We start from the raw sequence: 12,781 nt of genomic DNA on the forward strand, positions 1-12,781 counted from the left end.
AGTAAACTCTAGTTTTTGCTACATTTTAGAAATAATTTATATAATCCTGGAAGATATTACATGACTCACTCATGAAGGTGTTTGGTATGTTCTGGCATACTATTGTCTCACATAAATATCAATACTGTTCTTTATCAATATTAGTTCTGTAATGTATACTGACTTTTAGACACAACAAAATTAAACAAACTTTCAATAAAAGCACTTAAAAACCATTAGTAACTAGACTGTACCCAACAAATTATAAAAATAATACATTTGAGTCAATATCTTAATTTTTGCACACAAGTCCTTCATAGTCATTATCTACACGCAGATTAATGTAATTAAAAATAAAACCAAGCAATCATGCTTGCTAATATTAATTATTTCCATTTCCATTAAATCAGAAAGTTTCCACATAATATTGCGGAAAAACAAACTCCAATTCCATTTCTACTATGCTAGTCTTATTTCCCTAAGTATGACAAATTACAATGACACATATGCTTTTATACCATGATACTCTGGAAAAAGCATATGCCTTTGCCATCTCTCCTGAGAAAAAAGGATTCATCTCACAGCTACTAAGTAAAAATATGAGATCTTCAATATTTTGTTCAGCATTCCTAAGTCCTGTTTAAATATCAAGTATTCCAACTACAAAAATTCTTGAATAAATTTACACTGAACAAAAACCTATCTACTGAGGCCCAGATTCGTGACCAGTTGCTAGAGATTGGGTTGAAACATGTGCAACATACTAAATTCAATTTCCTAATGAGGAATTAGCACTTTGGACAATGTAATAACCAAACCTGAAATTGTATGCACATTCCACAAGTGAGGATGTCCACTCTGGTCAATTTTATTTCCAAGATAGGAAATAAATGGAAGGTTGCTTTAAGGTTATAAAAGAGGAAGAAAGAAAGAAAAAGGGAGGGAAGGAGGAGGGAGGGAGGGAAGAAATCATGAGAAATCCCTCTCTTGATCAGTGTGTTATGGAACACAAGGACAGCAAAGTCACGTGAAATAATGGTATTGTTTGCATATATGAAGTTTTCAGACATCACAATGAGAGAAATCAGACATCCCAATGATATTTCACAAAGCAAGGTTCCAATTAGTGATACAGTGAATATGCCACAACCTCTCTTCCAACCAGATTTCACATGCTGAATAGAAAAATAATGCTTCAAATATTAACATCAACCTTCATTATTTTAATCTGAAGGAAAACCACAAAATATCTCAAAATTTACTACTTTGAGAGTTTGGTAAGTTTAGATCCATTTATTAATGGTAAGAGCAACCATAAATCATTCTCAATGTAAGAATCTCTATATACAAACCTGTCAAATTTTTTTAAAAGTACTTAAACAAAGCTTTTGAAAATAATGAAAGCTAGCTCAATTCATATAGTGTCAAATAACTTTCAATTAATAGAATTGTTTACATTTTTGTAGTGCCTTATAGCATATTTTGTCCCTAATGAAAAAATATACTAAAATGCTAATGCTATCCCTGAAATCTTAATCCAAACCTTACACATAAAAGACTAAAATGGTAGTCAAGAGGGAATGAATGAAATCATGCACTGTCTACAGGGCAAATGAGAATCAACAGCAAGACGCCAGGAAAGCTGAACCCCTGGGTACAAACACATTTTTCTTTGTAGAAACAAAGCACACACACAAAGTTAAAAGCAACCACCACGTATCTATATTCTCTACCTGCTGGTGAACCTGTTGTTAAAATTTCAAAGAAAAAAACAACAATTTAAGCTTATTCTATTTAACCCATAAGAAATATTCCAGAACAGATAAATAGAACATTTGTTGCATATTAATGAACACGTGGCTTCTTGTGCTTTCCATCTGAATTAAGGGTAAAAATCCCAACATACTTTTTTTTTTAATGAGATATAAGGAAAAGGTAATATTAAACATCTATAGGAAATCAATCCTTTCTTCAGCCCAATTTTACATGAAAGTACTAACAGTGAAGATTCATGATGTCGTGTGAAAATGGTGACTCATAACAATGAAGACTCAGCTACAGATTTTAATTCACACGCGCGCACACAGACACAGACACAGACACACATACACACACACACACACACACACACACACAACCTGCACGCCTTGTGTATGACAACTGTACGAAAATAGTCTCAAAAATAAAGACAATACTTGAGACATGAAGCAACCCATCTCCCCTGATCTTGTATCCTATTACAGGGAAAATAAGTCTCTGATGCTTCATAAATACTTTAAAAAGTTCGGGATGGCCTTCACCATGCATAGTCTCCACTGATCATTTGAAGCCTCCAAATGGAAGAGCTGTCATCTATAATCAACTTTGTTTATTTATGTCCCGTCTTCTCTAGATCCGGGAGTTTTTTGACCAGAGCTTGGTGGTTCATTCGGATGCTAGCCAGGAGCCCACCGTCAATGCCGTCAGAACCAGTGTAACTGATTTCTTCACCACTCAGGGTAGTCATATGTCCCCCGAGGGCTTTTAAGATAGCATTGCCAGCACATATATCCCACTTTTTGATGTATGTCACATGAATGTATACATCAGCTTTTTCTTGATTCTTATCAGGCACATCCAAGAGCGCTAAAACTTTATAACCTAAAAGATAAACAGAATTTAGGTTACTGTTGGAAAGATTTAAGAAAAGTAGCTTACTTTTTTGAGCACACTGTGAAAAACAACAGCACAGGGTGTACAGGAGCTCTCTGTACTACCTTTGCAACTGCCAAGTCTAAAATTATTTCAAAATAGGTGTTTGGGTTTTGTTTTTGTTTTTTTTGTTTTTTTAAGAAAGTAACAGTATAGACATTAAACCCAAATGAATAAAAAATATACTGCAAAGTAACCTAAGTTATTCTCAAGTATAATCAAATATATGTCTAAAATTTTTAAATGTACACCTACTTTGTGGTTGATTTCTATGAAATAATACATTCAGTACATATCATTTTCTATGGAATATTATGCTCAAACTAAACACCCATAGGTTTCACCTAAATACCTAGAAAGGCTAAATTTGAAAGAGGAGAATACAAAATAACACTACTATCTTATGCCCTCTTTGTAATGAGGCAGTTTAAAAATAAAATAGTAAGACAACTGTAGAAGAAACTGGGTCTAGAACCTGGTTTATCCCATTCCTACTGAGTATTTGGCTGTTACCTTTCTTAACCAACCTGAGAGAAAGCCTATAAAAAAAGAATAAAGTCGTATCAAGAAAAGCAGAAATATATAACTAACAAACTAAAACTACAAGCTTAGAAGTTAATAAGCATTATTTCCCCTTTAGTACTGTGTTGAAAAGGTTTTCAAACACAAATGTTTCTGACAATTATTTGCTATTTATTTGAATTAAAAGACTTTCATTATACTAAACAGTATTTAAAACAAGGGTGGGCAAATGGCCTATGAGCCAAATCCAGGCAATGGCCTATTTTTATATATACCTCAAGCTATAAGTGATTTTTATATTTTGAAAGGGTAGTTAAAAAAAAACAAAACAAAAACCAGCATGCAATATAGACCATATGCAGCTCACAGGGCCTAAAATATGTACTACCTTCCAGAAAAAGCCTGTTGACCCCTCACCTATAGTACGGGCAATAGTGAAGAATATGTATTAAGCTAGCTGGGTGGGCCCCAGACTCTGGCTCATCCCAGACATGCAAGATAAAGAGTTCAGTGTTGTTAAAAATGATCCAGAGATTAGCCATTGTAACAACACTTATGATCATTTCTGGCATCCTTCTACCACATGAAGCATCATAATGTACTTGGATCTTTTCTTCTCCTCTCCCTGAGTTAAACTAATAGGAGAACTATTTTGAAATCAGATCATACATAAAACAACCATTACAGTACATCACTGACAGGAAGATGCTTGTTACTTGAGGAACAGAAATCACTATTGTGAAATTGTGTTCCTATTGGGAGATATGTCTCTATCACTGAAGCATGTGCGACTGAAATCCCACCCTAGAAATAACCAAGCAGGAGACTAGGACTGTCTTGAAAGTACACCGTCTACTCGCATTTTCTTCCCAAGCATGTGGCAACCAAATCTTCCTCTGGACATAGCCTGGACCATGCTGGGAACCCTTTACAGGCAGCAAAGGGGAACAGAAACATACCAGCACCACCAGCCGGGATAATTGTAGTCTGGTTTCCAAAAGTCTGAAGAGCAACCTGTTTGACCATTCCTGAATGGGAGCGAGATACAACAATCCTTGGGGTCTTCTCATTGTAGGAAGAGCGGGCTTTCACATTCGACCCACCATCTACCATTGCCCAAGCTGAAAAGCAAATATAATATCAATTAATAGCACTGGAGTTTTAAACTCCTCAATTTAAAGTACCAAGAGAGACTGAAAAAAATTCTCTTCCACAGAGTTACTTATATTTTTTTCTAAAACAGAAGCTTTATTTTTTTTCCTGAGGACAGAGTACTATGTTTATTATTATTTTTTACATTAAAATAGGCATGTATTGGAGGAAAAATGGCGGAGGTATAAGCGGACGTGTCCTGTGCCTTGTCCTGGAGCAGATAAGGGTGAGCAGCTGAAACGGGTAACATTCAGCCCGAATAGGTAGAGGATTTTCAGCTGAGAGATTGTCTGCAGCTAGGAAAGACTGAGAACCCCCCAGGGAAAAAAAAGGACGGTTGGAGACTGCGGCTGAAGCCTCTCCTGGTGCGCCAGCTAAGCAGCGGAGACTGCGCCATCTTGGGTGATTGTTGCCGGCATCCAGAGACCAGCTACTAACCTGGAAACAAGGGATCTCCAGCAGCGTGACTGCGTGAACTCAGACGAGCACTGCTTCTTCTCACAGAAAGGTTGGACATCCCCTAAAGGTGCGGTTTGCAGTTCGGGTTGGAGGGAGGACCGAGCTCGCGCGCGCGGGGCGGAATCTGCGCCCCACAGAGTCCGCAGCCGCTGGGACCAGCGTGACCCGCGAGTGGGGAAGGGGCCCCACAGGGCTGCTGGCAGAAGGGAACGCGAAAAATGAGCCCATAGCTGGACTGGATGTAAAGGAGCAGCCTTGGACTTTGCCAATCTGCTGGCTGCTTGGTGCCAGGGGCGAGTGAGTGCGCGGAGACTGCGCGCGGAGACTGCGCGCAGACCTGGAAGGTGGAGGCTTGCGAATTCGCACAACTATCAGGCTCTTGTTACAGTTCCCCTTAGATCCATGCATTTGATTATTAAACCCAGCGCATGGGATTCCCCAGTTGGGGTCATTCGCAGAGCCTGTAGGGGAAAGCTCTTTTTGGGGAGCCTGGGAAACAGCGGACAGTGGCAAGGAACCAGCTCTGGGCAGTGGTCTTTCCCGAATCAGTTTCAAATACCATAGAGGACAAAACCCTACTGATAGAGAGGACTTAGAGCTTCGGAGGTAAATCCAGACACACTGCCACCCAGAGGCAGAGCCACGAACTGTCTCTTTTGTGATCACAAATAAAGGCAGTCTGGTAAAAAAATACAACCTGCCTTAAATTCAGGTCTGTGGTTTACTGCACGGAGGGACAGTGTATCGCAGGGAAGTTCAACACTCCCCTGAATGCCTGGCAGGACTGAGGCGTGCCAAAAAGAAGAGTGGAAGATCTGAAGCACCTTCACTTCCGAATATTTATATATATATATATTTTTAATTCTTTTTTCACCATTTCATTAAGAACCTATTTTATTTATTTTTTTTATTTTTTATTTTTTTCATCACCTGATTTTACCTTTTTAATTACTACATTTTTTAACCAGTATTATTGCTATCCTTTTACCATTTTTTCAAAGGTCATTTTATTTTTTATTATTTTTTTTTATTTTTCTTTATTTTATTTTGGGATTAGTGTTCTACACTCTATTTTCATCGTTCCTTTAGCATCATTTCTCTCTATCTCACATTTACCCTTAAGCCAAAACTCTCTTCCTCACTTTTCCCCTTTTGTTGTCCTGTTTCTCTTACCCTATTCCTGCTTTGGATTTTACCTATTCCTTCTTTCTACCCACTGTCTAAATTTCACCCTACTTATATATCTAATTTCCAATCCCTCGCTCTCCCCATACAAATAGCCTCTTCCCCACCTCTATTTCATTCTCTTAATTTTTGTTTTTGTTTTTGTTGTTGTTGTTTGTTTTTTTTGGTCTTTTTGTGTTTTTTTTTTTTTTTTCTCTCCCTTTTCCCAATCTCATTTCGGCACTCCTTTTTGTTTTTTATTTTTCTCTCTAATATTTTTCTCTTTTTTCTTCGTTATCCCCTAATTCTCTTTGCTCGGGGGGGGGTCACCTTTATTTGGGGTTATTAAGACCGTGAATGCATTTAGTTCGGTGCCTTGTACGTTGTGCCTTGTTGTGTTGTATTTTGTGCCTTTGAATCAGCGCAACAGAGAGAGATCTACATAACCAAACACCTTGAGAAGAGAAATCATGGTGAAACAAAGAACCAACCCAAATATGAAAGAAAAACAGACATCATCAGAAAAGGAAGTAAACGAAATAGAGGCAATGGAGGCAAGCAACCTGTCAGAGAAAGAATTCAGAGTAATGCTCATAAGGTGGATGAAAAGAATGGAAGACCAATTCAACAATATGTGTAGGAACCAAGAGGAAATGAAGAAGAACCAAGAGGAAATGAAGAGAAACCAAGAAGAAATGAAAAACGACATCACTGCCATAAAGAACTCAATAGAAAGCATCAACAGTAGACTAGAAGAAGCAGAGGACCGTATCAGCGAGCTAGAAGACAAGGTAGAAAAAAATACCCAAACAGAACAGCTTCTAGAAAAAAAAATTAAAAAGCAGGAAGAGAGCCTAAGAGAACTCTGGGACAATGCTAAACGAAACAACATCCGAATAATTGGGGTGCCAGAAGGAGAGGAAACGGAGCAAGGAATAGAAAACCTGTTTGAAAAAATAGTAACAGAAAATTTCCCTGATATAGGGAGGAAAAAACTCACACAAATCCAAGAAGCTCACAGAGTCCCAAACAAAATGAACCCGAAAAGACCGACACCAAGGCACATAATAATTAAATTGGCAAACACCAACGACAAAGCAAGAATCTTAAAAGCAGCCAGAGAGAGACAGAAAGTTACCTACAAAGGATCCCCCATCAGACTAGCGACCGATTTCTCAACAGAAACACATCAGGCAAGAAGGGAATGGAATGAAATATACAAAGTCATGCAAAGGAAGGGTCTGAATCCAAGAATACTATACCCAGCGAGGCTATCAATCAAAATTGAGGGTCAAATCAGGAGCTTCACAGACAAAAATGGTCTACGGGAGTTTATTACAACCAAACCAGCAATGCAAGAAATGCTAAAGGGTCTGCTGTAAATAGAAAAAACAGGAAACAAAGAAGGAACGCAGCGGTAAAGAACAAAAATGGCGACTAACAAGTTTCTATCAATAATAACTTTAAATGTAAATGGATTAAATTCCCCAGTCAAAAGGCATAGGGTAAATGAGTGGATAAGAAAACATGACCCATATATCTGCTGTCTACAGGAAACCCACCTCAGAAAAAAAGACGCACACAGACTGATGGTGAAGGGATGGAAAAAGGTTTTTCAGGCCAATGGAAGTGAAAAAAAAGCCGGGGTAGCAATACTTATATCTGACAAATTAGATCTCAAAGTGAAGGACATAAAAAGAGATCAAGAAGGCCACTTCATAATACTAAAGGGAGCAGTCCAACAAGAAGAAATAACTCTGGTAAATATATATGCACCCAATATAGGAGCACCCAAATACGTAAGAAATCTTCTGGAGAAGATCAAGGGAGAGATTGACAGCAATACAATCATAGTAGGGGACCTTAACACCCCATTATCGCCACTGGACAAATCCTCTAAACAGAAACTCAGCAAAGAAACATCAATCCTAAATGACTCACTAGATCAGATGGAATTAATCGACATCTTCAGAACATTTCACCCCAAAGCCACAGAATATACATTCTCCTCAGGTGCACATTTGTCATCTTCAAAGATAGACCATATATTGGGTCACAGACAAAGTCTCTTCAAATTCAAGAAAATTGAAATCATATCAAGTATCTTCTCAGACCACAAAGGCATAAAACTGGAAATCAACTACAACAAAAACAATCCAAAAAAATCAAACACATGGAGACTAAATAGCATGCTATTAAACAACGACTGGGTCACCAGTGAGATCAAAGAAGAAATAAAAAACATCATGGCAACGAATGACAATGAAAACACAACAATCCAAAACCTATGGGACACAGCAAAAGCAGTCTTGAGAGGGAAGTTCATAGCTCTACAAGCCTACTGCAAGAAACAAGAAACAATGAGAATAAATGACCTAACTCTACAACTCGAAGAATTAGAAAGAGAGCAACAAAAAAAGCCCACTGTAAGCAGAAGGAAGGAAATAACAAAGATCAGAGCGGAGATAAACGACATAGAGACCAAAAAAACAATACAAAAGATCAACAAAACCAAGAGCTGGTTCTTTGAAAGGATAAACAAGATTGATACACCTCTAGCCAGGCTCACCAGGAAACAAAGAGAGAGGACCCAAATAAACAAAATCAGAAATGAAAGAGGAGAAATAACAACAGACCCCATAGAAATACAAAGGATTGTTAGAAAATACTATGAACAACTCTACTCCAACACACTAGACAACCTGGAGGAAATGGACATATTCCTAGATAAATACAACCTTCCAAAACTTAACCAGGAAGAATCTAAAAATCTCAATAGGCCAATAACTATGGAGGAAATCGAAGCAGTAATCAAAAAGCTTCCAGCAAACAAAAGCCCGGGGCCAGATGGCTTCACAGGGGAGTTTTACCAAACATTCAAGGAAGACCTAAAACCTATCCTCCTCAGACTATGTCGAAAGATCCAAGAGGAAGGAACACTTCCCAGCTCATTCTATGAAGCCAACATCACCCTAATCCCAAAACCAGATAAAGACAATACAATGAAAGAGAATTATAGGCCAATATCCCTCATGAACATAGATGCCAAAATCCTCAACAAAATCCTAGCAAATCGGATCCAGCAGTACATCAAAAAGATCATACACCATGACCAAGTAGGATTTATCCCAGGGATGCAAGGATGGTACAATATCCGCAAATCAATAAACGTGATACATCACATAAACAAATTGAGAGAAAAAAACCACATAGTCATATCAATTGATGCGGAAAAAGCATTTGACAAAATCCAACACCCTTTCTTGATAAAAACTCTCAGCAAGATAGGAATTGAGGGATCATACCTCAACATAATAAAAGCCATATATGACAAACCCACAGCCAACATCATAATCAATGGGCAAAAACTAAAACCATTCCCCCTAAAAACAGGAACAAGACAGGGATGCCCCCTCTCACCACTCCTGTTCAACATAGTACTGGAAGTACTAGCCATTGCGATCAGACACGAAGAAGAAATAAAAGGCATCCAGATTGGAAAAGAAGAAGTAAAACTGTCCTTATTTGCAGATGACATGATACTGTACCTACAGAACCCTAAAGACTCCATCAAAAAATTATTAGACTTAATAAATGAATTCGGCAATGTAGCAGGATACAAAATTAATGCTAAGAAATCCATGGCATTTCTTTACACCAATAGTGAACTTACAGAAAGTGAAACTACAGAAGCAATCCCATTTACCATTGCACCAAAAAAATTAAAATACCTAGGAATAAACTTAACTAAGGAGGTAAAAGACTTATATGCTGAAAACTACAGGACACTGAAAAAAGAGATAGAGGAAGACATAAACAGATGGAAGAATATACCGTGTTCATGGATTGGTAGAATAAACATCATCAAAATGTCCATACTACCCAAAGCAATTTATAGATTCAATGCAATCCCCATTAAATTACCAATGGCATATTTCACAAATCTAGAACAAACGTTCCAAAAATTCATCTGGAATAAAAAAAGACCCCGAATAGCTGCAGCAATCCTGAGAAAACACAAAGTAGGTGGGATCTCAATACCAGATATCAAACTGTATTACAAAGCCACTGTTCTTAAAACAGCTTGGTACTGGCACAAGAACAGACATATAGATCAATGGAATAGAATAGAGACCCCAGAAATTGACCCAATCCACTATGCCCAATTAATATTCGACAAAGGAGGCAAGAGCATACAATGGAGTCAAGACAGTCTTTTCAATAAATGGTGTTGGGAAAATTGGACAGATACATGCAAAAGGATGAAATTAGATCACCAACTCACACCATACACAAAAATAAACTCAAAATGGATAAAAGATTTAAACGTAAGACGGGAAACCATAAAAATACTAGAGGAATCCACAGGCAGCGAAATCGCAAACATATGCCGAAGAAATTTCTTCTCTGATAATGCTCCTAGGGCAATGGAAACTAAAGAGAAAATAAACAAATGGGACTACATCAAAATAAAAAGCTTTTGCACAGCAAAGGAAACCATCAAAAAAACAACAAGAAGACCCACTACATGGGAGAACATATTTACCAATGATATCACCGATAAGGGTTTAATTTCCAACATATACAGGGATCTCATGAAACTTAACAAAAGGAAGATAAACAATCCAATAAAAAAATGGGCAACGGACCTAGATAGACACTTTTCGAAAGAGGACATACAGAAGGCAGAAAGACATATGAAAACCTGTTCAAAGTCACTAATTATACGAGAGATGCAAATCAAAACGACAATGCGTTATCATCTCACACCTGTCAGAATGGCTATCATCAACAAATCAACAAACAACAAGTGTTGGAGAGGATGTGGAGAAAAAGGAACCCTTCTGCACTGCTGGTGGGAATGCAGACTGGTGCAGCCACTGTGGAGAACAGTATGGAGCTACCTCAGAAGACTAAAAATGGAACTCCCATTTGACCCTGTGATCCCACTCCTAGGAATATATCCCAAGAAACCAGAAACGCCAATTAGAAAGGATATATGCACCCCTATGTTCATAGCAGCACAATTCACCATAGCTAAGATTTGGAAACAGCCTAAGTGCCCATCAGCAGATGAGTGGATTAGAAAACTGTGGTACATATACACAATGGAATACTATGCTGCGGTAAAAAAAAAGGAACTCTTGCCTTTTGCAACAGCATGGATGGAACTGGAGAGCATTATGCTAAGTGAAATAAGCCAGTCAGAGAAAGATAAATACCACATGATCTCACTCATTTGTGGATTATAGAGAACAACATAGACTGATGAAAAAGGACAGACCCAAAGACTGAGAAACAGCGATCAGGCTATCAATCCCTAGAAGGAAAGTAGGGGAGGGCGGGGGTAAGGGGAAGAGATCAACAGAAGGACTTGTATACATGTATATAAGCCAAACCAATGGACATGGACAACGGGGGGATGGGAGCACGAGTTTGTGTGTGGGGGGGAGGTTGGGGGTTAAAGGGGGGGGGGATGAGGACACATTTGTAATTCCTTAATAATAAAAAAATAAAAATAAATAAAAAAAAAAAAAAAAAAATAGGCATGTATTAAGACAAAGCTAAAAAAGGTCATATAATCCTGCCCAGCCAGAGGTAACAACACACACTTGGTTTAAGAATTCCTAAGCTCCAGCGCTCCCTGTGGGGTGGCAGCTGAGACTTCTTCACTGGATTGCACTGCAACTCAACTGCTCCTTGCATCTAAGGCAGCTCCCTTCCTCCCTTCGCAAATGTAAGCCCAAGCCGCCCCCAGTGAACATTCTGCATGCCAACCTCTCTCTCAAAGTCTCATTCCTGGAGAACCCAACCCCTGACAACCTATGACATAAGCACAACTAATTACCCTGGATAATTTAAATTTTAAAATTATTAAAGAGGTGAGTTAGGTTTACGTATCTGCTTTATCAAACAGTATAAAAAAGGTACTAGATTTCAAAAAAGAACAGAAGTTTTTAAGAAAAAGGGGAGACTCCAGAGATGGCTTGAAATGTTTTTCTTGGTTTAGAAGTGTTCTTCACTGTCTACCAAACTATACAAGAAAACAAAACTTACTCAGAATTATCCCAATTAGATTGTTGTTCTATTGGTCACTCACTATGATATAAAATATAGTTCGACCATGGCTAGCAATGAAAGCAGCTGCATTACTACATATTCCTGGCTGCAGAAAAAGAAAAATCAAAAAAATTAAGAGAGTCTGGGTTTCTGAGTTCCCCAAGGATGATGACAGTCTCCTGGACTCTTCTCACACTTCTTTCTAAAAACCCCACATAGCAACAAGGAGAGTAAATACAAACTCCCTTAATCAATGCCTATAGGTAGCAGAGAGAGGATAGCTATCAACCCAAATTCATAATAAGGGGAATAAATACTGGAGGTAGCTGAATCAGAGCTGCAACCGACCCGTGTGGGGAACATGGCAGGAGTTTCACAAAGTACCAAGAGGTCAGAGGACCTCAGTGGTGACAGAAAGTCAGCCAGGATTTATTCCCAGAAGGAAAAAGTCCTGAAACTTGGTAATAGAGCAGTGAGAAGAGGCTTAGAGAAGATATGAAGCCAAAAGTGATGCTGTACAACATATTTTAGGATCTCTCTTGAAAAGAGAGATAATTTGGAAGACAGCAAATAAAACTAAAGAGAAGGAAGGGGTTGAAACAAGATGGGATCGAACAAGAAAGAAGAAAACAAAAGATGCCTGACAATAAAGATAATGCCTTCCTCATGCTAACAGAAAAGAGCTCCTGAACTGAGAATTGCCAGCCTCCAAATGATTCCACAGTAGCTGGCCAAATATGAAAAAAATGTAAAA

At 38.2% G+C, this 12,781-nt stretch overlaps 1 protein-coding gene across 1 annotated transcript in view; it reads right to left on the reverse strand.

The window, feature by feature from the left end:
* Positions 1-832: 832 nt before the first annotated feature.
* The window catches only part of BPNT2 (3'(2'), 5'-bisphosphate nucleotidase 2), a 31,717-nt gene continuing 19,768 nt past the window's right edge, over positions 833-12,781 (reverse strand). The window contains exons 4-5 of the mRNA XM_081111589.1: positions 4,152-4,313; positions 833-2,619 (exon numbers count right to left, since the gene is read on the reverse strand). Coding sequence (XP_080967715.1) covers positions 2,348-2,619; positions 4,152-4,313 — 434 coding nt within the window. The 3' untranslated portion in view covers positions 833-2,347. The remainder of the gene's footprint in view (positions 2,620-4,151; positions 4,314-12,781) is intronic.

Source organism: Myotis nattereri, assembly GCF_964212035.1.
Source record: "Myotis nattereri genome assembly, chromosome: 17".
Lineage (NCBI taxonomy): Eukaryota > Metazoa > Chordata > Mammalia > Chiroptera > Vespertilionidae > Myotis > Myotis nattereri.